The following is a 27,330-nucleotide window of genomic DNA, read 5'->3' as shown; positions in this document are numbered from 1 at the left end:
TGCAGAGCACATTTATCAATTAAACGCGGGAGGGTCCCCGGGGTGTGGGGGGAGGGGGAAGGAGGGGACCCTCTGCGCCAGGCCCGGGGCTCCCGCCCGGCCGTGCGCCCGCAGCCCTCACCTTGAGCAGCGTGTCCGCCAGGTAGACGGCGCACCAGCCGCCCAGCACGCACACCACCACCGGGATCGGGATCATGGCGGCACCCGACGAGGAGGAGGAGGAAGAGGAGGCGGCGGCGGCTCGGACGGAGGAACCCCCCCCGGAACTAAAGATGTCCCGGAACTTTCGCGCACCGGCTGCGCCGCCCGCACGGACTCTTCCGGGCAACGGAGGAAGGGCGGGTGAAGGCGTGACGGCGAGCCCCTCCCGCCGCTGCCAGACGCGGGCCAGATGGCGCCTGCGTAAGGCGGGGGGCGGTGCCATGTGCTTTATAGGCGTGGCCTGTTGCAGAGTGGGCGGGGCTTCCCTTCCGTGGCCCCGCCCCTCCCCGCCCCGCCTGAGGGGGGACGTCCCCCCGCCCCTCCCCCCCAGCGCTGAGGGCTGTGCCCCAGCCGGTCCCGCCCACTCTAAATTTACCTCAGCTATTCATTTATTATTTATTATTTATTATTTCTTGTCTTTATTTGTTTTCATGAAGGGGTAGGGTGATGTGCTCGCATGGTCTCGTCACATTGCCTGTTGAAGGTCGGGGGTAGGCCACCCGAGCGCAGCTCCCAGAGAGCCGTCAAGAAAATGGCAGGGGACGGCAGACCTCCATCGTGGTGGGGTTCCAGGAGATCGTGGAAGCGTTTCCCTGATGAGGGAGTAATAAAGTTCACTTCAACTACTAAAGTGCCTCCAGAAATCATCTAACACAAATTTCACGACACAAATAAAGCTTTGTGTGAGGCTGGTTGTGAGTGCCTTTCAGCCAAACACCCTCCAGACCATTACGTTACTTCCCTGCCTGCCATCACGCAAATTCTCTCATTTTGTGCCCCTCTCGATCCCTCGCTGCTCTCAGGCATGCCTTCACTCTTACTAGGAGTGAGACGTGCCCTGAGGTCATGTCATAAAAGTTGGATTCTTTGGTTGAATCCTTTCCTAGTTCAAATACTCTTGAGTTTAAGCACCGAAGGTAAACAAGTACATGGATTCGGCAAACAATAAGGAAAAGATGTATTTATTTGCCTATACAAACTGTGAAATTGAACCTACCCCCCCTCAAAACAAACAAACAAAAAAAACATATCCTCAGTTTTCCCATTATTTCTAAAGATTTTTTTAGGAATGAAGACGCCAGTGGTGGGAGAGCCCTCTGCAGATGGTGGCTTCCAGTCCGCCTTTCCCTGCATGCTCCAGATAAAGTATCACTGGCCTCAGTTTCTCAAAGATTACTCTCTCTCAAAGATTATGCCTCTCTACTACAAATGCTTATTCCATCCATTCTTCAGCTCTAGTGCATTAATATGTGGGTTCACAGACTGTGCTGTGGGACAGCTGTTTTGAGGAAGGTTCATAAAACCAACCACAACCAGCACTTCAACACAGAAAGCTCTGTAGAAGTTGTATTTTCAAGAGCTGTGCCTGTGTCTGTGCTTTGAATCAAAATATAAGACAAGCTTTCCCTTTGCTAGAATTTAAATGTGTTTAATGCCATTTTTCAGTCACTTTTTCATTATTTTTCAGCTCTTTCTTTGTTCTGTACATGCATCTTCACCCTGTCCTTAACACAACTGCTGCTGGGAGCTTTACTTACCAATACCAGCAAGAAGAAAAGCATCTCTGCTCTGAAATTCTTGCTTCTCTTGCTTCCCTACTTTCACTGATAGCATAGCATTGCTGAGGGTTATGGGTAGGTCAAGCCAGCAAGTAAAGGGAGACAAAATCTAGATTTTGTTACATTTGTAAGATGGGAGTCCATCCCTGGACAGTCCCTTAGACTGCCAATTGCATGAGAACTGGTAATGCATATCTGGCTTCTCTTGCTATACTAGTGAAAGCTAGTAATACATACCTGGCTTCTCTTATTCTCTGTGTGGTGAATTTCTTTGTTGGTCAGCTTGGAGATGATTTTCCTACAAGCTCCAGATTTTCCATTGTCCTTAAGCCATTACACTTTGGTGGGAGCTGCTAACTGATGCCTTATGAGAACTTTGGAAAGGATTCTGTTCCAACGTAAAAGCAGAATTACACAAAACATATTCAGCCCTACATGCAGTCAAAATATAGTTTGTACAATGACATAGACAACTCTAGGATGTCCCCTGCATCTAAACGAAATCATCAACAAAGCCCTGGAATAATCAGATCTGGCTATGGCTCTTCTGCCATGGTCCCCAATTTATTATACTCAGCTGAAAATCATTGAGGAGCAATGCAAATATGGTTAATTCTAGACTTTATTGATTGAAAATGTCAAGTTTTTCCAAAGACCAACATGCATTTAATATAAATATACAAAAAATATATCTATTCTAATTGTGATCTTTGGAAGAAATAGAGGGCAATATAAGTTAAGAACATGAGTTCTTATAGTAGTGACATAGTCTCACTGAGAGCAGGCATAGTAAAATGGACACAGTGCCTCCTGTTTAACGGATCCAGTCCATAAACAGTTTTTGTAACATTATTAGATTTTTCTTCAGTGTTTATTTAGTATGCCATATAAAATAGAAAAAGTAATTTTATTGAGTTTGCACAGAAATTGGCAGTGCAGATAAAAAGGAATGCAACTAAAGAGTCCAGTCTATTTTATTACTGGAAAGCTCATCACAAGCAAGCAAACAAAAATTAGAATTTTCTGGAATGTGGAAGATACTTTGAGTGAACTACAGCACTGTCAGCCCCACTGTTTTCACTCACATAATTTCACTTGATATTTTTCTGGTGTCTGAAAAGCAAAATACATATTCTGACAGAATAAAACTGTTGCAGACTGTAAAGTGTTAAGGGAGACAATTCATTTTGCTATTTTATGATATTCATGATTAAAGATTCCCACTTGAAAATGGTTCAGGAGGTAGCAGAGATACTGATACATGCTTTTTACTACAATTTGTTCTTCCTCACACACACATACAGCGATAAAGTATTGACTAAAGCAAAACGTCATACTGTAGTCAGGTCAGTGCACAGTATCCAGAAGTTATGACAAGGCAGTCTAACTCACAGTTTAAGAAGTCACAGCTGAGGTGTGTGCTAAGGGGAGGGCACGGGTAGGCCTCAAAAGGGCAGATATCTAAGAATGTTGGAAAAGGATAGATATATCACACAAGTGGATCTAAGTCCATGCCAAAACTTTAAACAGAAAAAGAATAACCTTGTAAGCACAATAATACTGATTAAATGTAATTTGGCAAGTAAATACCAAACAGAATGTCTAAATAATACATGAGTGAAGAAACTGTCAAGTTAGTGGATTATTATCATAAGCATCTTTTTATAGAAATAACAAATATCTTCATCTAAAAAATTAATTATGAACATGTTTTATTGTTGATTTCTTCAACTTTCGCCTATTACTGAAGTAGCTAAGGGATTATAAGGGATTATTCAGATATTGCCATATGAGACACATGATGCATCGCAAACTAAAAATAAAATCAGTCTTAATGATTTCAAAAGCTCTAATGTTAGAGGGGTTTGCTGGGCTCCAGGGAAATTGCAACTTCTCACAGTTCATTTCAGGCTTTGACCTAAAACCAGCTAAGATGTGGAATTTGACAGTTTGAAGACAATACAATCAGAATGTGACTTGGTTGGGCAAGAGTTGAGGACAGCAAATGGGTTTTTAGGTATGTTTTGAGAAGTATTTGATATTAAGTTGTTGGGTGTTGAGATGAGCTAAGCAAAGGAAAGGAAGGCTGGAACTTCCTTGCTGTGGCCCTGATCCTACAAAAGCTCATGCGGTAGCTTAACCTGAAATGAAGGGGTGCTTTCATGGAGCAAATGTATGTCTGCAGAATGAGCACCCAAGTCTACTTGGAACTTCAAGCACAGAGAAGGATGCATGAAAGAAGAAACAGATAGCCAAAGATGAAATGTGTGGTCCATTAAGCACTTATGCAGGTTTGGATATTGCTTTCAGCACTTATGCAGGTTTGGATATTGCTGCCGGAGGGAACAAAAAGATCAGAGTAAAGAAGAAATCTGAGGCTCAAGAGAGATACACAGACTGAATCACTCAGAGATGTGTATTGCGTTGCTTATTGAGTGTTTGAACAACAAGTGGCCATCTTTTTGGTTACCTTACTAGAATTATTATCTAAAAATCTCAGTATATGGAAAAAAATCAGGTAATGAGAATTATGGAGACATGGAGTTTTAAACAGGGTGCTTTAAAGTGAAACCCAAAGAAAGAAAGAAAAAAAATCTTTGATGCTTGCTATGCCTAGAAAACAATAGCAGCATGTTTTACAATTTTCTTGATCATCTGTGTTCCAGTTAAAGTACGAAACAATCTTCATTTAAATTCAACTGAGATCAAAGTATTCTGTTAAGTTGCATGATTTGTTTGCCTTAGTTTACCTGGTTACCAAAAACATATGCTGAAAAGGTGGGATTTTGACTCTTAACTGAAATTTGTTCTTAAGTCACTGTTCATATAAGCAATGTAAATAAAAGCACAAGTGTTCATAGAAATATGCCTTTATTAGACTCATCTGCTGCAAAGAGTAGTAGTACATGCTTTTTGTTGAAAATTGTAGTAATTGTTGATTACTAGTGCTTGATCTATGACAAAACAAATTACAGGTCTTTCTTAATTGCTATCAGTGCTCAGCATTTAGTCTTCTATCAAAATTCTATAAGGAACATTACAACTGAAATTACATCTAAAGGTCCTCTGAAGCTGTTGGACTCCAAGGAGACAAGCAGAAAGAAAAGAAAAACGAAAGAAAAAAAAAAGAAAAGAAGAAAAAAAAAAAAAGAAAAAAGAAAAAAAAAGGAAATGTAGAAAGTTGAGAGGCTTAGATGTTATTCTAGAATTCAGTTCTGTAGGAATATTAGTTTTGTGCTTCCGCTGCTCATTTTAGCTGATAGTCTTGCTTGCTAGGCTGTTTGGCTTTGCATCCTCTGCAACTGTTTATACATGAGAAAAAGCATCTTCTGCAGAGTAGCTATTCAGCCTTAGCTCCTGCGCTTGGATATTTTTACAACATTAGGATTCTGTCCTTGCAAATGGATTTATCAAAACTGCAGAAAACAAAGAGCTCAGTCAGTGCAGGAGGGGAGCACACAAGGGAAGATGATGCCAAACAGCTGTTCTGCTTTTCTGCGCTTTAAATTACCTGTGAAGTCCCTAGGTACACAAACCTCTACTCTACAGCAGAATGCAAAATAAATAGTTTCCTTCTAATGGGTATTGTTTCATGCTCACCATAACCTGAAATGAATGCACATGATAGCATTAGACCTATCTATTTTGAATCCCAAAACCTGGAGGGCAGCTTTGAACCCTTAAGAAAAAAGTGCACTTAGCTTGAGTAAGTCACAGTGAGATAACACTTTGAAGAAGACAAAGCAGGTTTTGGTTTATTGTTGAGCAGACTTACAGCCTGTAGCACTTTTATTCTCCTCTGCATATACGGCATTTAGCTGTTCTAACAGGAATGGTTTGCACAGGAGGAGCAGGTGAGGTTATTGCTGTAACTGTCTGCCCTGATAGTACAGAAGGTGAAGCAGCTCCTGAGGTGCTTCAGCATACAGCATAGCAGTGGGCTACACCAGCACTCATTCTGTTTTGCCTCTGGGACTGGGCTGTAAGGAGCAGCTGCTTCATGTCCACCTAGCCCTCCAGGCAGCAGATAAACTGAATCCTCACTGGTGTCCCAGTGCTACAAATCCCCCCTGCCCCTTGTCAGTCAGAGTGCCTGGGGACTATCCATAACAAAACCACATTTCTTTTTGCCTAATGTTTATCTATGTTAGGAACATAAAGAACATCTCTTTTTTTCCTAATAAAAATAAATGATCAGTTTGCAAGTCAGCTGCAAGCATCTTCCTGTATACTCTAACCAGAATACAAAGATTTATGTTCCACCACCTCACCAGTGGTTGGTGGGCACAGGAGATGCAGGGCGGCTGGCAGTTCTCAAAAGTCACTTTCAGGACAGATGATTTTCAAGCACCACTGTTAGCTTCAGCCTCCAGCTCTTGAGAACTGAACTGCACTTCAAAGGGCTACCCCCTGTGTTGCTCAGCCTGATCTGATTGAATAAGGCAGCTTAATATTTATAGTTTCTTTTTTGAGGTTCTTTGTTACCCTTGGATAGAAAATATTGCTAGGCCACAGCCTTACTTCATATGGATGTAAAATAATACCTGAAGGCTTTAAAAATACTTTGTGTAATTTCCTAACAGAAATTGTTTATACTATTTTTAACACTTGAGATTTGATACTGTGTTGAGAAACATCATTTAGAAGTTAGCAGCTGGAGGACTTTAGTGGTCTGCCTGTGCCAGCACTGATTTCTATTGACAATTTCTCTCTGAATGGGTCCAATATTTGCATGGCAGGAGACCACAAATGATTGAAAAATGTTCCTATAGCCGATCTGATTCAATAAAAGAAAGGTTTGATATAGATCATATTTGACTCCTTGATAGATAGGTATGACTAGTAGATTTATTCATATCTTCGCTGTAGAAAGCATTCATTCTTAGTTGTCTTTTTTTTTTTTTTTTTTTTTTCCTGAACATTGGAGCTATGAGAGTTAAGGATTTTTTTTTCCTTATGACTCATGGAAACTAAGATAAGTGTCTTGATATTGATTCAAACTTCAAAATTCTTCACACCCACAGTTTATAAATCTTCATCTTTTATTTTCTGTTCAGATACAAACCAAAGATAGCAACTGATCAATTATGTATGACTCAGCAGGTTGGTGCAGTTGTCCTTGAATTTGGTCATTGTTTTAATCTAGCGGTATTAATTTCTTTAACTTGTCCTTGATGTTCTGCTTCTTCCAACCCATTGCCTTATCTCCTACATTTTGTGCCCATCTTTCTAGCCAGGCAGATCTTTCATGTCCCAGCCAAACCTTTTTTCCTGTTAATCTGCCATTTAGATGAAGAATAATCAGAAATTAGTCTTTCTTCTCTTTTTAGACTTTGGCTAATTGCTGTACTCAAGTCTACTACATTTGCTCCCATAGCGGGATCATAGCTGTGTGTGAGCTGAACACCTGCACAGCTGCAATTTAATTTCATGCTTTATTGTAGGAGATAAATACATTGCTTTGTCTGGTGCTAAGCCCCCAGATCCCCTGGTATATCACCTCGTTCTTGTTCATCTTTGGGCCAGGTGGATACAACGGCAAAATTCCTTACCGTCTGTCTGGTGAGGCCTCTTCATCTGACCATTGAAGGCGAGATGTAATATTGTTCAGCAGATGTAATTTACTGATGGGGGTGGCCTTCATCAGAAGAAACCTGTTGTGAGAGTAAAAAAGGTAATAGTTCTCGATTTGAATTACCCTGATTTGTGAAAAAGATGGATGGTCTTCTGTACAGAATTTCAGTAATGATTCGGTTTGTCACACTTGTCTGCCCAGAACAAAATCTGATGGTGCGATGTCATGTTTTTCATATCTTTTCCAACTTTGCTGAATCATTATAGCAGACAGGATGTTTACAAAATCAACATGTTGCTTAAAAATTCATATTGCCTTCAAAATCTGCCAGTACTTGTGCTCTTTATTATGATATCAGCTTTGCCAACTGTAGTGGCTAAAATTTCCCAGGAGGAAAGTGGAAACAAATTTGTTATTTTTATGTCACCATCACGTTTTATTTAGTCAAAGCATGTAAGTAAGAATTTTACAGAATACAAAGCAACAGAGAATACGGCTTTTGGGTAATTCAGCGGTTAAAGCTATGATGTTCTAATGTTTGTGTGGGTTATATTCATAATGCAGGTTTTAGAACTTAATACAAATTCTTATGATGCTAACAAAGCTATTAAAAGATGCTGGAACTCTGAAATTTAGAACAAGGTCACTGGTAGCCTCTAGTGAGACCATCTTCCTAATACAAGGCTAATTATTTCTTGATGGAAAAGTCAGTGATAATAATCACTATGCTTTTATATGGAAAGAGAGCATGCAGAAGCTGAATTAATATTTAGCAGCTCAGAAATGTCACAGAAACAAAACCAGCTAATTTAGATATGTTTGTTGATTTCCTGTGCATTAGATAATATCAAACATTTTTACATGCTATTCCCTATTGAAACAGACTGATGTCATTGCTGTAGGTATAGCTGTACATGTAGAAACTCAAGAGAAAGTGATTAATTTTTTTCTTGATATTAAGAAACGTATAGATTGGGGAAAACTGGGAGAAACAATCAAAGAGTAGATGATACTTCCTGAGGTCTGTCAGTCTTTCTAAAATCTATGATGCAAAGGTATTTTTATTTTAAAACAAGAGTGGGAATGGGCTCCAATGCCTAGTGATTGCTAGCTCTGGAGTATTTTAATTTCTTTTGTTGTTCTGTCTAACCTCATATGACCACTGCTAAAATTCTCTCTTTCATCAAGCCTCTGCACCAAATAGTTATTACCTGCAGTAGACACATCCTTGCTAAGGGAAAAGAGCCCAGACATACAAATAAAATTTATGTAAGTTAGAAGATAGATGGTGTTCTTTTTTCTCCAGTATCCTCTAGGTTAGTCCTCAGATAAATCAGTCTGATAGCAGGTTTCTTATTTTTAAACCTTAGTCATAACTGTGATTTTTTAAAAAATATCAATAACTTTCAAACCTAAATGTATTGAATGAGGAGAATAGTTTATCTTGCACTGCAGCCTAACTTTTCGTATTCTTTGCCAAACAATTCAAATGAAGATAATTAATTAACCACATACTTAGTATCCTTAGCCCACTATTTCACAATTTCAGTAAGAAACTGTATTTTATAGAGCTAAATTTAATATAAGGATGCAAAATTTTGCACTGCCAAACATATTACAATATGTTGCTATTACCTGGTAATTTGAAGCAAAACTCCGGGAATGTATTTTTTAACTTCTTACTGTAAAAACTGGTCTTATTTCAAGCTAGCTGAGATTGTAACCACTCCTTTGTTGACTTGCAGTTTCAATTGTGTTACATTGTTTGCATTATGCTAAAGCATTTTGATCCATTATAGAAAAATATTTTTCTTTTAGGAGCCTGAGGGAAGTTATATCTGTGCTCATGAGGTTTCTCAAAAAGGAAAACATTTAAGTAAGCATTGACAGACTAAAGAAACAATTCTGACATTATACAGTGAAATATCCCAGTCAAGAAGTAAGATACATGCATGTTTCTGTTAACCATCAACTTCATTTTCTAAACTAATAAGCTGTTCCAGGAAGCATGTTAATTAGACAAGCTTCTAGAAATGCAGCAAAAGTATATTTTGGACTATATTGGGATTTTCCTACTTTAAATATATCATTACTATTTCTTTTGGATCTTTGTACACAAGACAATAATTTTATACATTGTGTGACAGTGTACAGCTATCTGGACCTAACACCATGCTTTTAGTCTATCATCTGAAATGCACATATGTCTCATGATTTACTTATTAAATCATCGGCTGCATGCATTTAGCAGATGAATCTGCAAGTCATGGGGCTGTGCATCCTAATGGTTATTCAAAGCCAGTGTTACTCTGCAAAATTATTGTAAAACATATTTTTCCCTTTAAAATCTATGCAGAGCTACATTTTCTGATTTTAATGATAAAATATGGGCTTTTCCTTCAAGTCCATCAAAATTTAGTACAGCTTAGGTGTGATAGTTTATGGGTGTTAGGTGAGTGACATAGGTAGATTCTCTTCCTATCTGCACATCACTAAGGTTACCTATTATATTACTAAATTATGAAAATATTGCAGGAAACAGTGTTGACTTGATCTTCTACATGCATATCTGTAAAACGATGGGATTATAAAATGGCCTGGTTTGTATTACAAAACCTTTGTTAATTTAATGGCATACGGGAAAAAGAACTGCGTATGCTTCTTGTATCCCAGAGCTGATTTGTAATATAACTATTTATAATACAGTTTGAAATAAATTCATGTACAAGACCATGTTACAAAAATATGCCACCTCTTTCATCGCCTTCTAGAATCTCTGTTGTAAACATGAACCTTCACAAAAAGGCAAATAAAGTCACTCATCTGGCACCAACAATACTTCAACATGGTCTCAGCCACCTGGAAAGCATGACCTTAGACTGTGACAGAGCAAACTCCTTCATTCTAGGCAAAAGATAGGACTGTGAGCTCTCTTATAAACTCTGCCGTGTTTCAAGAGCTATAGTCTTCCACCCCTCAAGACATTTTATAGCAGTCATGTCCAGTCTTTTTAAGGAAGGGCCTGATTGCCATGTGTATCTTCACTTGTGTTGACCTAGCAAAAATGTATGTGCCTGTGGCATGCCTACCTGTGTGTCTGTGCTGGAAAGGGGCTGGCCATGAGTAGCTACAAGCTGTTGGAGCAAGTCACTACCTTAATAAGCTGCTACCAGATGGCAGCACTCTTGGGAAGGAGGAAAGCAGAGAGTAAGTCAGTCACAGGCTTGTTGAAGTGGTCTGGGAGGTCACCTTCCCCTTGGAGGAGGTACTTGAAATAAAGAGTGGTAGGTGAAATAAATTAAAGTCAAGGGAAATCCTCCCTGAAATCACTACCCCAATCATTATTATTTAATTGTTAGAAATGCCTGTGGCAGCAACTTTGAAATTGTTGAACTTAAAAATTGTTGAACTTAAAGGTTTTCTAGTCCTTCTCCAGCAGAGGCCTGTGCAGCATTGCCAACAGCGACACTGCTGCTGCCGCAGTTAGTGTTGTGGGTAAGTAGTAAACAGGCACAGCTGAGGCAGGGGACCCAAGAGGAAAGTTCTCTCCTCTGAAGCTGCAGTGAATGGGAGGCTGCATTTCTGGGAGTGGAAACATGGAGTTGTGCCCCATGTGCAACTTGTGTCAGGTATCCTTCAATAGCCTTCACTCATGGATAGCATGAGCACAACTGTATAAGAACGTTTTACTTCTTTGTTAACTATATCAACTCCCCTCGCCCTTTAGCTTCATCCACATCCCCTGTTGTCCAACAGCTAGCAGCCATGGCCTTACAGCTTCAGGAGCGCTGCTCCTCCCTGCCGTGATGGCTGTCCTGCTCACAGGAGCACCACGCCAAGACCCTGAGGCAGCTGCCACGCGAGCTCGCTCCCAACCCAGCAGCAATACAGTCGCACTGGTGTGGCATTCACCTCCCCTAGACAGTCCCACCGAGGTGAGTTCTTCGTAATTATGTCTCCATAATTATTTCCTTCTCCAGTGAGGCAGGAGGGAGGCACACGAAGCCCCATACGCCGTGGAGGAGGTGTGCATTACCTCCCACCATCATATGCCTCGCTCTTGGGTGACAGGGAGAGGGGTCAGGAAAAGGACCCAAAGGTGTGTTCCTTCAACACCTACTGCTTGACACTTGAGCCCTGGTTTTACGACGGTCAAGTGTCACAGGGGACTGAGCTGCAGGGTGAATCAAACGCTATATTTAGGAAGAACAACTGGAAGCTATGACAGGAATTCTCTTTTACACTTTGCTTCTCAACCAAGTTCCACTGCAGCCTGGAGCAGCTCTCGGTGCCGGCCAGGCTGAAAGCATCGGAGCTATTTCAGACACATTGAAAGGATCACAGTCAATATCTCAGCTGGTGGAAGAGGCTACCTCTTTTGACATCGAAAGGAGGTGTATATACTCACTTGACGGTTTGGAACTTTTCTTATATAAGTAGATAAGTAGATAATCTTGAAAGGGTCAATTAAAAACTCAGAAGACTTGTGAAAACTCTTTAGTAGCCGGCTGCGAGGTGACTGCAGTAGTTCTGTTTTTCTTCCTGTTTTAATGTCTTGTGCGGTGTATTCAGAGCAGATTGTTATAGTTATTGCTTCATAGTCTATGGGGATCTTAAAAGATTTAAAACAGAAAGTCATTTAAATACCTGCTGACTCATAAGAAGCATAACTGCATTAGCTCGAACGCTAATTCAAGCATGTACAGAGGTACATGCTTATTGTTTTCTATATGTTTATCGGAGCTAGTGAAATGTTACATGGGAGATTTGATGTTAAGAATGGTGCTCTTTTATTGTAAGCTTAACAGGTAACAGTGGTGGAAACAACTGCATTATAGGAAATATTACAGTGTTTGCCTACAGCATGTAGTAACAGTCTGGAAGCTGCAAAGTGGGGGCTTCTCTTCTATATTTGTGCTAGCTGGGTTTCACAGTGCTGTAGTTCCTGTCAAAGCCTTTTAATAAGATAATACACTTCAGTTCTGTGCCCAATACACCCTTTGTGCTTGGTGCAGGGCAGAAAGGGGCAGCTTTCAGCTGGTGTGCATGTGTGTGTGTGTCCCTCCTCGTGTGTATCAGCTACTGTACATCTCTTGTACAGATTACAAAAGATTGCATTATGATATCAAATCGTCTTTAAAGCAAATTGAATCAGTCAGCTTATTATCTTTCTGCAGCCCTGTCAGAAATTATTTTTAGCTGATGGACAGTAGATAGGTCCTTTGTTTTTTAAAGGGTCTTTTCACAATCCAGCTTTATGTCGCTCTGCAAAAAGTAGCAGTTACTTTCACTGGGAAGTCAGGAGAGCACGGGAACTGGCAGGGGCAGCCTGGCATAAAACAGCTTTGAAATCCTGTTGCCATTGCTTCCTAAGTTTGGCTCGGCATGCAGACCATAAAAGGTAAGAGGTGAGGTGTGGGGTGGCCAAAAAAACACCGGGGCATAAAGGCTGCATGTCTCTGTGCTTCTCTGGGCATGCACGTGGGAGATTCGGCTGGGGAGGAGACTATTTGTTTAAGTTTGCAGATCTGGTTGGGATGCCAGAAATAACGCAATCAGTGCAGCACGCTGGACTTTCTGATACACCTGGTGAAAGAATACAGAAATTTATAAAATTAAGTAATCTCTTCAGTACTAGGTGCATCTGCAGTCTGGGGTTTATTTTCCTACAGCTAATGGTCAGTATTGTTCTGGAGGGAAGCTCAGGAAAGGGAAGGAAGGGGACAGAGCTGGGGAAGATTGTCTATTTTTACTCAGTGATGTGCTGTTGTCCTGATTTCTTCAGCAGTAATGAGGACAGCACAAACTAGTAAGGAAAATCACCTCCTCCAAAAGCAGTCCTACACAATTGTATCATACGTCCATCTTTAGGAACTGGTGTCTGATTGCAGTCGTTGCAAGTGCAGACTTCTAGTGAATCCAGAGCACCTCACTGAGTAGCACGATTGCTTTACTTCTTTTGATAGTAGAGATCCCAAGTAAATCCCTGCCCATTTAGCTCAAGGTGGCCAAAGAAGCACAGAACAGTGTTTTTGCAATGCAAAATATGTAGAACAGTACATCTTGGCCTGAATTTCATTGTGACTATGTTTAGAAAGTAGAAACACAGTGTTTTTAAATGCTGTATATTCATTTCCTATGCTTTTGTTTCCATTTTTCATTCTGATTAGAAAAAGGAAAAGATGATAAGAAAAATTAATTAAACTTTTATGTATTATAAGCCCTATCTTTCCAATAAACTGGTGGATTATTTTGCATTTGTCTTTGGAATACAACTGCTGCTTAACAGCACAATGCATCAGTATAAGTTGTGTGGCAATCCTGAGGAAATGCTTATTTCCATTCATAGCAAAGATTTTGAAGGAGTGGAATAAATTCTTTGGCTGAAATTTTGGCTTATTGAAATCTGTGCAAGTGTTGTCATCAACTCCAATGGCCAAGATTTCATCCCATAAACTGAATCCTGGGGTTGTTCTACCTGTCTCAGACTACAAAATATTGCCACAATGTAAAATTATCTGGAACGGTGCTGTTTCCATTTTGCACAGTGGGATTTATTTTTTTTTAATTGATTTACTTATGTAGCTTAACCAATTTAACCCTGAAGCCTATGCCCTCTGATGTTGCCTCTGATGGGGTATGTTTTGGTTGGCCAGCACTCTTAGAGCTGAGTGTGCAATCAGAGAGAGACCTCTAATGGCAAGTCACTTGCACTTTAAGTTCTGCTCTGAGTTAGGCACAGATTTAAAGCTGATGTGAGAGTAGGCAAGAGCAAATCTTCCATGCAGCTCCAGGGATACAGTTTCAGACTGATATTCTGGGCTGAAGTCAACCTACAAGTGATCTATACTTTCCTCTGATACTGCCTCCACGGGACAGTTATGCTCTTTGGAATACCAAAGTCTCTGACCCACTTGTGACTTCTTGGTATACTTCTACTCTTCTTTTTTTACATCATTTATTCCTTTTCTCTGTATATTGTTTCCAGTCTCAGGTAAAATAATGTAGCCAAAAAATGTTATAATTTGGTTGTTATCAATGAATTCTCTGATGGATGTATACTTACTTACCACCTTTTAGTATTACTTTCTTATTTTGCATTAAAATGAGCTGGTTAAAATGATCAGACTTTGATAAAGGTCTAGTCCAGTTAAAGTTGTAAATCTTAGTGAAGAGTAAAAGGCTGAGACGATATTGAAGTTAAAGGGATATTAAATTTCTTTCTTGCCTTTTTTTTAACCTTTACAAAATCCTTTGACTTTGGTGTGTTTCTCTTTGTTATTGCATATTAATTTTGTACCAGTCCATATCTCTACACATGCATAAAGTTATATGAAAAATTCTTCCTTTTTTGCATTAGTGCTAAGAAAAATAATACATCTAAAACTTGGAAGAGAAATTACTTTGTGCCCTAGCAATTCTCGAAGAAAATTTATAATATAACCATCTTGATCGTTTTCAGTCTATGTGTATTAAAGACTTACAATAATGTGTGAGTCAGAAAATGGTTATGTCTTCATTTATCAAAACTTTGTGGCGAGTTATGTTTTATTTGAAGGAAGGTTTAAACTTAGAGTTCTAATAATTCTGTTGTACATACCATGACAGAGATAATCATGCATTGTTTATCCTCAGATGCTTCCTTTAATTCTTGCTCATTTTACGATGCCATTAAAGGTTTGAGAGATTCCTTATCTCTACTCATTATTGTTTTTAATGTGAAAGAGAGAGCTCCATTTGTGTCTATGAAAGATTAATTGGAGAAGCTCAGGTGTTCTGCCTCCTGCTATTCAGAAGGAATACCTAAGCAACCCTGAAACTGAGACAGAAACAGGAGATGGGCAGGTGAAATGGATGCCTGTCAAGAGGCAGCATGGGTTAAGTTCTAGTTTATCTCCCCTAGCTATCAGAATGTCAGAGCCTGTAACACTTTCCCATTTTGCTTGCAGGGATAAGACTCTGTCTTAAACATGTCAAAGCAGCCAGCGTCACATGTCAAAGCCATTCAGGTAAGAGACAGTATTTATGTTTCTAATACAATAAAATAATAAATCTCAACCTTCATTGTTTGAAAAACTGCATTTTGATCATACAAAACACTGCAAAAGTCCTAACTGGGGATTATTCTTTCAAAGTGAAAAGCTTGGTAGTTATGAAGGCACTGAAAAATGTTGACCTGAGGAGCATCTTATGATCTAAGCTGAGAAAAAAGACCAATCAGACAGGCTGTTTGCTTACTTGATTGCTTCTCTGTTCTTTCCAATGTTAGCTTATGTCTGTTGGTGTATCAGCTAAGTAAAACATGGTGATACTTTTGCAAAACCAATCAGCATTATGAGTAAAACTAATTCTTGCAACTATTGGATTTTCCACGGAATTTATGTGATTTTGGAATAACTGAAGACTAAAAAGATGGTGTAGCTAATTAAAGTTTTTCATTTCTGCATTTCATCAGTGAAAAAAAAAACAACACTCCAATATTTATTTAAAAACATTTTAGAGCCAAAATGAAATGGGAGAAAAGTTGATGTTTTCATTAGAAAAAATCTTGTATGTCACATACCTCCTCAAATGGCATATGCTAGTTCATTGTTACATGCTTATAAAAGAAACACCTGTAGAATTATCCCAGCATCATCATAAAGTAGCTAAACTGCATTGAAGTCATGCTATCATTGATTCTTTTCTAAAAGCAAAGATAATTAGCGAGCTGCAGAATTGTGCAGAATTTTCATGTATTCTGTAAAATACACTTGCAGTCAACTTTTTCCATGAGTTCAGGTTCCTTTGAAAATCTGTAAGAAGCACAACACGGAATTTCTGACCTAAGCTCTGTTTCCCCAAGGTAATACTAAATTAGTGGATTGGGGCATCAAGACTAATTACCCAGTGGCTAGACAGCATACTGAAGTGGCAAGGCAACGTAAAAATGCTAATTCTGACCATCATCATCATCGAGAGTACTGAAAGAGACATTCAAGCTACCATACTAATTCATTTGAGATTAGCAGAAGCCATTGATTTCACTCACTTGAAATTGTTGTTCCTCATATAGAGACTATGGAAATGTTTGTATGAGTAATGAAAAATTGTAGATAACTTCTAGCTCAAAAGTGTTTACATTTTCCATTTAAACTTCATAGGTATGTACAACTGTTTTTAAGGAATGAATTAGGTTTACTCTTTTCCTTTAAGTAAGAACTCCTTTTTAGTTTTCTGATGACCTTCCAACTTTTAAATGTAAATAAATTCTTCTAGTTTGTCTCTAAGGAAAGTACATTAAGTTTAAGCACTAAGTTAAATATTTTAAGAAACTTCAATTTTTGCAAAGACAATTTGAATCCCAAGGAAAACTACTGCACAAACTTAAATAAATCTATTAAACATTGTGTCAAAGTTTGCTCCAGCAGAGAGATTTGCCCTGGAGTTGATACCTATCTCTCTTTGAGCACTTTGAGAACTGTAACTCAAAATGTCACATTACTTTTTTATATTGCGATTCATATATTAGGATCCTTTGCTATTAGGTGCTAGTATAGTAGGACCAACATCCCCTGGAGAATAAACATAGTGCTACAGCGATGGAAATGTAATGCCACCTTACTGACTGAAGTATCCGATGTTACTCCATGTCAGAAGTGGCTTCTTTCTGACTGTACAGGGCATACACTAAAGGTTTCACATGCCCACAGCCACTAAATACAGACATGAGAGAGCTAAGGGTAGCAGCTGGTTCCCAAGAGTAGTTTGGGGTAACAGAAAACCAGAGTCCCTAAGCTCATGCTTGGCTACCAGTAGTGTAAGATCCAGAAGTTCCTAATCTAGATGCCTTCTCTCTATAAAATAAAAAGAGAGACAAACCAACAAATCACTAAATATCAGTTTAATCAAGACAAATTATAAATTTATATTGTATTTCATGCTTACAGATATTTTTCCTTAAGTTCATTCAGAAAGATCTTAGCAGAGTAGATGAGTACACATTTCCACTCATGAAAACTACAATGACATCCAAAATATGGTAGGCACTTTCCAGAAACAAAGAAAGATGCAAGCCCAATAAGAATCAGTGTGATTAAAAATAATAACCACATCTACAAAGTCTGTCTACAGCAATTATAATTTACAGTTTCAGGAGTGTGGAACAAAAAATGTGCTATTACCAGATGGGGAAGTGGGCAAGGAAGAGGTCACTAAGACTTGTATCTCCATCCCAGCAGCCACATGGCAAGAGCCCTGAAGAGGATTTAAAAAACACAACAGCACACTTGTGCTGATCACAGCACAACACAGTCCTTGCAGAGCCGCACTGGCATACAGGACTTAGTCTATCACTCACCCATAACACAGCTGCTTATCCATAGGAATGGACTGGCCTTGGATTAAGAGGGAGATTTATGGCTCAGGATTCTGGTATCTCTGGTCAGGAGCTGCTAGGAAATTAGGCACACTTTAATTTTGTACTAGAAATATATATTTTAATTTATTGTGTGTTATAGTATGGGGTGTTACCAGATCCAGACAGTGTTAAACTGTATTTTAAAGGCTGCTCATTTTACCAAGTTAATATTTCATGTCTTGTCCAAACTCAGAAGTGAACGCACTTTGCAGATAAAATAGTTCAAACCGCTGTAGTGTGACACAGAGCACTCTGAAAATGCTGAAGCAGAGCAAAGAATGGCTTATTTAATTTAATTAGCAGTCTGGCACTTCGTTCATTTTTATTCCTGAACCATTTTTAGTCACAGTAGGAAATGCAAGGACCAGAATTAGGGTTTTGTGGTCAGCCTCAGGTGGCAGTGGGAGGCTGACTTCTGCTTTATTGACTCCAAGGGGAATGGATGCCTGAGTTCAAAACAAGCACCAGGAGGAACGATCTGTCTTGGGAATGGTTCTGATATTTCAGCTCTGCAAACCTGTATGGCCACGCTCTCTGTAAAGCACTAAACTGTTTCCTATTCCAAAAAAAGCAGCTGACTGGAGATACCAGCACCTGGCTGGGGAGATGCTTAAAATTAAAAAGAGCAGAGCAGGTTTTTTTTCCACTCATAAATGAAATAATGGGTTAAGTACTGTGAGGCTGAAAATGCCTTGTCTCCTGGGAACTTAATAAGTGCAGCTGAAAGGTTTTGCAATATATAAACTAAAGCTCAGTGAAAAAGCATATGAAATGAATGCCCAGTTGTCTATAAAATACACAGCTCTACAGACATCTGCCAGCCCCACTGAAGTGGTAACATCACCACGCATAAACAAAAGTGAGAAAAAAATGAAAAAAATGAAAGGTGTTTATTTTTTGGCAAATGGATTCTTAATTTGTTTGATGCTGTATTGCTGCTGCCAGAACATTTGTTGGTACTACGAAGAGTGGGCTGTGTTCCTGTGGCTACCCAACCTGGGGCATAATCTGCAGGGCCAGGATTTGAGCAGAAGGAGGGGATTGTTCATCTTCATTTTGTGCAAATCAGTCAGATGGTAAATGACAATAAAGCAGGTCGCTGTTTGAAGGTTCTCTGTTTACTCTCAACAGTATTACCGATTCACCCGCTGGTTTTACAAGTGGGAGTCATGATATTTTGATGACATTTCCTACGAGCAGCTTCTCGTCTGAGATCACGAGATAAGAATAGGTATAATTTGTGCATTTAGTTGATCACACCATTTGACTTTTAAAATAAGCCAGGCTGGGTCACATGAGGAAACAGATACAATTTAGCTGTTCTTCCATAGGCAATGTTTTCTGCTCTCACCATGGGAGTATTGTGATGATGCCATAAGTGCTCAGAAACCACAATAATGTCTGTACCCTCTTTGCACCCCTTTGGAGTTTTGCCACTGACCATTGTGCATCTCTCTATCAGTTGCTGTTATATGCATACTCATTTCCTTTTCACAGGCTAATATTAACATCCCAATGGGAGCATTTCGACCTGGTGCAGGCCACCCTCATAAAAGAAAAGAACTAACACCTGAAGAAGTGGATGAGGTAAGAAAAAAGGGGGTTTTCTGATTTTTATTTTTAAAGGAATCCCTACCATTGATGTAAGAAAGCCTTTAAATCAACCTTAGAGCACTACCTACCAATCTTAGGTACCACAGCTGACATACAGTGATCATTTATGGGAGTAAGTGGGCATTTATCAATGACTTCTTATATATACCATTCTGTTTTTGATGCTGAGGTCTCTATAGGAACTGTTTCAAGGGTATGTAGTTCTACCTAAGCAATAGGATGATATCTGCTGCCAGGATTTCATGAACAGTATTTATCTAGACTGGAATTGGTGAAATACAGCAGGAAAAGCTATAGGAAGGCTTTGGAAGGGTTTATTACTACCTGCTGCCCTGTGGTGTAATTTATTGTTTCAGCTTATCAATATTGGACAGGTTTTCAAACCCATCATTTGGAGACCTTTTGAGATTATTTATTAAGAAGTAGAGATTGAGTGTGAAGACTATACATTTGCAAATTAAAACCAGAAATTGTGAACCTGCAGAAGGGTGAAAATACTTCCTGACAGATTAAATTATGTGCTCTGATGCCAGTAGTTTATAGGGAGTATTTAACATTGAGTTTTGAATGTGGAGTTAAATTTATGCTTTAGTCAACATTGATCACAGATATCATGTTTCTGGATGATATTAAAGCATCTTATCTACTAAGAACTTCCATAACAAATAAGAACTAAAACCAACAGTGAAGAAACAGGAATAGTGCAAATAAGAAAAAGACATAAGTAAGATGATGCTTATCGCTTCTTAGCCAGGTGGCTTAGTCTGGCTGCATAATCCCCATTTCAAAACTGGTCTTGCTGGGCCAGAGCTGCTGATGCTCCTTGGAGACAAGGGCAGGAGAAGCTCAGATCGACCCATTCAGCCAGGCTGGCTCTGGCAGGACTCTACTGGGCAGACTCTCAGCCATGCTCCGGGTGAAGCAGGGCTGCTGTGGTTAGAGGGAGCCTTGAGCAGAGCCCTGAGGGCCAGAAAGGAGGGAACTAGCCACTAGCCAGGCACACAGTGACAGTGCTGGTGGTGCAGCCCTCAACTAGAAACAGTCAGGTTTGCTTTGAACAAATCACCAGCTTCTTCCAACCTGGTACAGACACTTATCAGTGACGGTTTTTGGCTGCATAATAGCTAATTCTTCCTTTTCAGTCTAAATCAGACAGGTTTGTTTTCTGAATTTCAACATATTTGATATAAATAGTGCTCTGCTTACAGAGAATTACTCTGAAGAAAACAAACTCAGCCCAATTTAACTCCTTTTTAAGAAGATTTAAAAGAAAACAAAACAAAACAGAACGTGACCTTAAACACATACTGTTCCCCTGAAAGGAATCGAGCCACATTCTCTCTGCAGTAATTAAACTGGTGAAGGAATGCATGTTATTAAGCAGAAACTAATGTTTGAGTGAATTCTGGTGGTATTTGAGAAATAAAATAAATGACAAGTGCTGATAATTAGATTTGGTTGGGTAATTGAATATTGCTTTGCTTTACAATTATGTGAACGCTATCCATGAGACAGATATTATGGAATAAAAGTTCTTGGTCCCAGTTATATAGCCAATATTCAACCAAACCAGTGGGAGCAGAGACTACAGAGACAGATCTTCTCATATGAATAGAATAAAAATGCTACCGCCTTGTTAAGCTTTGAGATAAAGCTTGTGAGTCCTTAAAGCAGCCTTAGATTAATACACCTTTTGCTAACAGTCCTTAGCATTCTTCTCCATATTTTAAAACTCTGGCAAAAGAGATGAGGGAAATATGGCTCTTACTCAATGGGTTGGTGTGGTCAGAGGGGACTACATATTTCTGAAGGTCAAAGGAGAGGATATCTTAACATGGACAAGAAATGGGAGGTAGGAATTTCAGAATATAACTTTTCTTCAGTCAGAGCATTTCCATGCATGTATTTGTTAACTCTTGTCATACATCTAAATCAATCTGCAGACTTTCTTCAATAAAACTGAAGGCTGAGGTCTGATCTCAGCAGTTCCTTGTGCACAGAGTGAGTGATCTAGGGAGAGATGCAGTCATAAATATCACACACCTGAGATTGGGATGGAAAACTAACGTGGATTTATGGAGTGCAAAATCTCCAAAACATCATCAAAGTTTGCACTATTTGTACTATGAGAAGGAATGCTACAGCAAAGGACTTTAAAAAGTCTTTTTAACATGGTGTCTGCTATGTACTAGTAAGAACAGTGTTCTTTTTAGGATGGTTTAGGATTGTTTTGTTTTGTTTTTAGCAAGCTGTGCAGGAAAACTGTAAATGTAAACAAAACAAGCTCATGACACCTCTGACTACTGATACAATTTTGTGCATCCATCTAAACACCTTTTGTGTCAGTCTAATTATTCTCGTGTTGTGCTTTGCTGCCATTCCCAGATGTCAGATCATTAAGCTAGATAACAGTATGTGTGGTGGCTGGGGCAGGACTCCTGACTGGGATCTTAAATTATCAAAACAGAAACAATAGTACAATGGTGCTAATTAATAGTAGCTTGTATTAACTAACATCATATTAGCTAAAAAGTGGGAAAAGATAATACAAATTTAATAAGCCAAGCAGCATAATTGTTGCTGCAGTTTTCTTTTATATGTTGATCTATAGAAAGTTCTGAAAGATCAGATAAGAAGAAACTGTCAGTTTTCTAAAATTCTTTGTTTATTTGCTACTTGACATTGTAAAAGTCTGCTTCCTTATTACTATGTAGTCCTTCAGTCAATAGCAAAAAGGGTTTTTACTGACCAATAGTAATCGACAGATAACTTGGAAATTTTAAAAATGAAGTTAAATATTAGGAACCGACTGATCACAGGCTAATAAATCTAAATACTAAGTTAACTCCAAACTACAAAGAGCCTATCCCAAGTGACATTCACAGAGTAAATAAAATAAAATAAAATAAAATAGAATAAAATAAAATAATTGTGCAATTACTGGCAGTTAAATATTCATTCACCTCTAATCCTACATGACTCCCCCTGTATGTTAGCTGTACAAAATACAGAATAGATTGGCTAGACCTTAAACTCCCTACTAGAAAACTACTCCTTCAAAACATTGCTCACTGTAGAACAGAAATAGTCTAAAATATGCTCTACCTCACCTAGGAGCAATAGTACATCAGAGGAAGTACCAAGGGGTGAAAAACTGTGGTCCATCAGGAAATTAGCTGAGATGATTGCTGTTGTGTTAAGTGCTGTTGTTAAGTGCTGTTATTTTTACAGTGTCAGCAAAATAGCCATTAGGGACTACCTTAATTGAAATATAGTGACAATTTTTTTTTCTGTTTTTACCAATGAGGTTAAGAAAAATTAAACATAAACTCAAGCTGAGCTTAGATGGAGCTTCTGGGGTCCATAACCTACTGTAGCTGGTCTCCAGAGCTGGGGAAATGTGTGACGTTTTTCCTCCCCATTTGGCTAGCACCTATGAGGCTGTAAGAAATTGGATAATAAAAATGGTTCTTCAGCTTTTTTTTTTTTTCTTTCTCTAAAAAATGAAAGATCTGGGAGCTGTCTTTAATACATCACTCAGTTGTTAATTTTATGCTAACAATCTGACACTGTAAATTCTTACCCATTTACAAAAAGATCCATATTCCTCTACACCGAGCACCTTCTAAATATATTTGTAAGGTGTTTAGACATTCAAGACAACAACCAACAGGATTATCCATCTCTTCCTGCCCCCCTCCCCTCAGAGGTTTCCATTGTGATTGAATTTAGTATAAAAACATCCTTTTCTGTTTCTCAAATAACTGACCTATGCTCATGCTCAAGAGCTTTCTATTGCAGCAGCAAGGTCACTGATATCCTTTCGTGCAGAGTGTTCCTGCTACAGAGGAGGAGAAAGAAAAGAAACATCTCCCAGGAGCTAAGAAACTTCCAGGTCCTGCTGTCAACTTATCAGAGATTCAGAACATAAAGAGTGAGCTGAAATTTGTCCCCAGAGCTGAACAGTAGTTGGAACAAGCAGGTGAGTAAGAGAGGTTCTTTGCATGGCTCTAGGAAAAGCAGGCTGGTCCAGAAACATTTTTATGTCAAAAGATGTCTTTTCAAAAAATAAAAAGGACCTGGAATCACATTCCATCTTTCAAAGATAAAATATGATGTGTAGAAGAGATCTCATAATCCTTGGAATTCTGCTTTATTTCAAAAAAGGAGCATGCAGGAGACTGTATCTGATGATACGTGTTTAACATACATGCACCCATTAACCTACCTAACAAAAAGTGTATTTGGCTATTATATTGAAGCCAGCTAACAAATACCATCTTACCATCTTCTTGCTTCACAAGCACAAGTTCCAGTTCTACTGAATACAGAACTTGTATTTCAGTACACTAACTACAGATAAATATATTACAATGCAAATAATTTTATTCCAGTGAGGGACAAGTAGGTCAGTATTTTTAAAAAGTTTCTTTAGAACACTAGAGATTGGATATTATTTTATTTCTGTAATTCAAAGCTAACATAGTAATGGCTCTATGCATTTGATCACACAAATGCACCCAGTACTACTTGCGGCACCCAAGGACGTGCAACATATCTTTGAGGATCACCTCTCTCAACCTGCTAGCTACACTTTTGATGCAACCCAAGATAAAGCTGGCTTTCTGGACTCCAAGCATACCTTGTTCATGTTGAGCTTTTTGTCCACCAGAATCACAAGCCCAACTCCACGGAGCTTCTCTCTATCCATTTGTCATCCAGCCTGTAATCATGTTTGGGATTGCCCTGACCCAAGTGCAGGGCCTTGCATGTTAACACCAATTTCAGAATTATTTTAATCTGATTTCAGTCAAGGCCAATAAACCTCTGTTGTTTGACATTCTGAGCCATAAAATAATTAATAATATTTTCCATCCATGAAATTATCATTTTATTTTCTTTGAAAAGCCTGAGTCAGTAAAGATGCAGTTATAATGAAAGTTCAGCTGTATAGAGAAGTTTCAATACAAAACAAAACAAACAAAAAAAGAAACACAAACAACTACAGTAAGAACAAGATATTTGTGTCACAGAGTAGTCATCTGAATTGCCAGTTGTGCCTGATACAAGTCCTTTTTATCATGAAGAGAGACAGAGGAGCTAAGCTGAGTAAAAGAACATCGTCTGGAATTTACTGCACAGAAACATTAAAGAAGAGAAAATAAAAAGCAGTGCAAAAGGATTCTGTGAACACAGAAGTGCTGCGGTCCAGGAATCTTGAAAGAAATGGCGTATAATCTGAGTGAATTGTCCCAATACACACTGTACATTAATTTATTTTTTATGTGCAGCATAAATATGCCATTTAGAAGGAAAATATATATTTTTTTTCTTACTTTTAACCAGCTCTGCCATAATGTGCATGTTATTTTTGAAGCACAACAGAATCTTTCTCTTCAGGAAACTTGGGAAAAGGAAAATTAACATTTTGTAAAATGTAACATTGTAGTCATTGCACTAAAGCAGTACCCAGAGAAATATGAGTTTTTAATGTGAGGCTTTAAAGATTTTTTTTTTTTTTTTTTTGTGTAGGAGATATTTAGATAGAAATTTTACCCCATAGTTAGTCTCAGGTGATTGCTATTTTCAATGTTTAAAATTACTATTTTGTAATTAGCTTACTGAGAGTCTGACAAAAACATTTAGGGCACATGCAGAGATTCACTGTAAAGAAAAGATTTCTACAGGAAGATCAGCAAAGTGAAAGTGAAAGCTATGAGGTCATTATGAAGTCATTTCTGTCTCTGTCCTTCTTGTGATGTTGTATTTGATTATCAGGTCCCAACGCTGACACAGATGGGATGGCTGATCACATCATTCATGGAAAGGGCAAAAAGGAGCAAAGGGTGAGGGGACTCTGAAATACAGGAGGGTGGCAAGAGGGAATGGTTGTGTGAAATAACATTGTCCAGCTGGGAGCAGGAGGTGGTCAGAGGTTACACGCATTCAGCCATTAAGTGTAAGTGCGTGTGATTGATTGGAGGTGTCTCCCCCAGGAGATAAACAGTGGAGTGTTTCTGATCCCAAATATTCCTGCAATGATGCTAAACATGATCACCATTTACCTATTATCTGGCTAATGTGAGAAATACTGCTTTCTAGATTTTGGGTAGTACAGTCACAGATCACATCTGAAAACTTAATTTCTAGAAGATTTTCAGACATGGTACTCACTAGAGACTAGGAGTTCAGTTTTAGTTGAAGTGCAGGACTAAGCATATGCATGAATTCTACATAAAATTGAAATGTAAATCAATCACTTGCCATATCCAGCAGCCTGGAAAGGTACTAAATCTAAGGACTGTCTCCCATAGAGGATGTTCATCAGTTCCGTTGTTTTAGGCATGGCCTGCAGCCTTATATAAAATGTGGTGTAGTCAGTGAGTTGTTTTATGACTGTCCATTCCAAGCCAGTGAAGATAATCTTTTTTTTTGCAACAAGTCCGTACTCACATCTGCCTGATACGTCACTTCATGTCCAGGAAGGGGTTACTGACCATCCTCTAAATGTGATACTCTCTAAAGAATGCTACATTGACTGGTCAATAGAATATGTCTGTGCAGAGTGCATACTGATAAATGTGTGCATTCTTTGGATTTCATTGTTTGGAAATGAATTATCTCTCACATCAGTACAATAAACTCTTCAGATATTCACAGTTGAGGGATTTCCCTTTGTTGGTATTTTTTATGTTTCTCATGGTATGCTGTAGGTACCCACTGAAACTGATGGAATAACTCCAAATTCTCTAGATAATTTCCAATATGCTGTGATTCTATAATAAAATATAAAAGTATCAAAAATATAAAAATGTCAAAAATATCAAGGGCTTTATAACTACAGCAATTATTTTTAACACTTCCTTTTAGTATTATCATTTGCCAATGAATAGTTTCAGTAAATTGCAAGTCATCATGGCCAATTTTGTTTAAATGTTGATCCATGTTTTCCTGCTTGGTTTTAGAGTGCAAACCCATCAGCAAAAATAAAAAATGAATAACAGTATGTTGGTCCATTATTTACAAATCTACTCCTGCATAATTTGTAGTTTAGAGTAAAGAGTAACTTCTGTTAAATATTTTTGGTTTTGCTCTTTCACCAAATTAGGGAATATCGAGAGACTTATTAAGATCATAGTTGTGAGTCTAACAGTTTGTGGGAGGGATATAATTAGTAAAATGTCGTAAAGCTGGATCCAGTGAAGGTCATAAAGTGCTTATCAGTTAAGATATTCCTGTAGTCATCCCTTACTGCTGGTCTATCATCTATAATTAACTCATTAGCATACTCTGCTTTGTCGTAATGATTTTTTTTTCTTCCACAGAGCTGTAGACGATGAGTTTGATAGAGTCAGTTTTAGTATACAAATGAGTTGTGATTCATTTTCATTTTCTCTATCTACATTTTTTTTCTGCTCCCTTTGTACATGCACATTTCTACATGCATAAGAATGAAACATACACAAAATAAAATAGCAACACATCACACACTAATCAGCTAAGTATATGTCCTATTGAGAAAGCCATTGTAGGAAGCATTTAATTTGACAGAAGGAGCCTGCTATGGCTGTGATTTGTTACCAATTGTTGTGATACCTTATGTGTATTACCACTAGCATGGTGATTGCACAAGAAAATAATGATTGAGCAAAAATTGTCATTTCTCTTAAGTATAGTTTATATTAATTGCAGCCACTTAGTACCGGAACTCATAGAATATTTGGATTCTTTCAATATCCTTTACTCTGGCATTGTCTTCTGGACATGTTTGGGGAAAGCTCTCATTTCGATCCCGATTACAAACGTACTCAGAATTTGGTCAGACAAGGCTGTTAAGCTATGCCTGGGTTGTTGCCCACTAACAGGGTGCCTGTCCTGTTCATGGTATGAGAAACAGCCAGTACTTGCAGATAAGCCCTGGTCTTTACCTGGAATTCTCCTGAGCAGAACTGATCAACAAATGTTAGTTCTGTTGTCAGCAT

At 38.6% G+C, this 27,330-nt stretch overlaps 2 protein-coding genes across 6 annotated transcripts in view; one reads left to right on the top strand and one right to left on the bottom strand.

Moving 5' to 3' along the window:
- MBTPS2 (membrane bound transcription factor peptidase, site 2) overlaps positions 1–246 on the bottom strand; it is a 36,041-nt gene extending 35,795 nt beyond the window's left edge. The window contains exon 1 of the mRNA XM_084282547.1: positions 122–246. Within this exon, the coding sequence (XP_084138673.1) occupies positions 122–196 (75 nt within the window). The 5' untranslated portion in view covers positions 197–246. The remainder of the gene's footprint in view (positions 1–121) is intronic.
- An 11,346-nt stretch (positions 247–11,592) lies between these two features.
- SMPX (small muscle protein X-linked) overlaps positions 11,593–27,330 on the top strand; it is a 40,302-nt gene continuing 24,564 nt past the window's right edge. The window contains exons 1-5 of one of the 5 annotated variants that reach the window (XM_084306607.1): positions 11,593–11,729; positions 15,285–15,344; positions 19,232–19,321; positions 23,180–23,330; positions 24,436–26,247. In XM_084306607.1, the coding sequence (XP_084162733.1) occupies positions 15,306–15,344; positions 19,232–19,321; positions 23,180–23,317 (267 nt within the window). In that variant the 5' untranslated portion in view covers positions 11,593–11,729; positions 15,285–15,305 and the 3' untranslated portion in view covers positions 23,318–23,330; positions 24,436–26,247. Of the gene's footprint in view, positions 11,750–15,284; positions 15,345–19,231; positions 19,322–23,179; positions 23,331–23,872; positions 24,061–24,381; positions 26,248–27,330 lie in introns of those variants that run through there. The other 4 variants (XM_084306606.1, XM_084306605.1, XM_084306604.1 and 1 more) reach the window with 4 other exon arrangements.

Source organism: Netta rufina, assembly GCF_964035555.1.
Source record: "Netta rufina genome assembly, chromosome: 1".
Taxonomy (NCBI): domain Eukaryota; kingdom Metazoa; phylum Chordata; class Aves; order Anseriformes; family Anatidae; genus Netta; species Netta rufina.
Note: the sequence above shows the minus strand (reverse complement) of the source record. Positions and strands in the feature narration are given on the sequence as shown.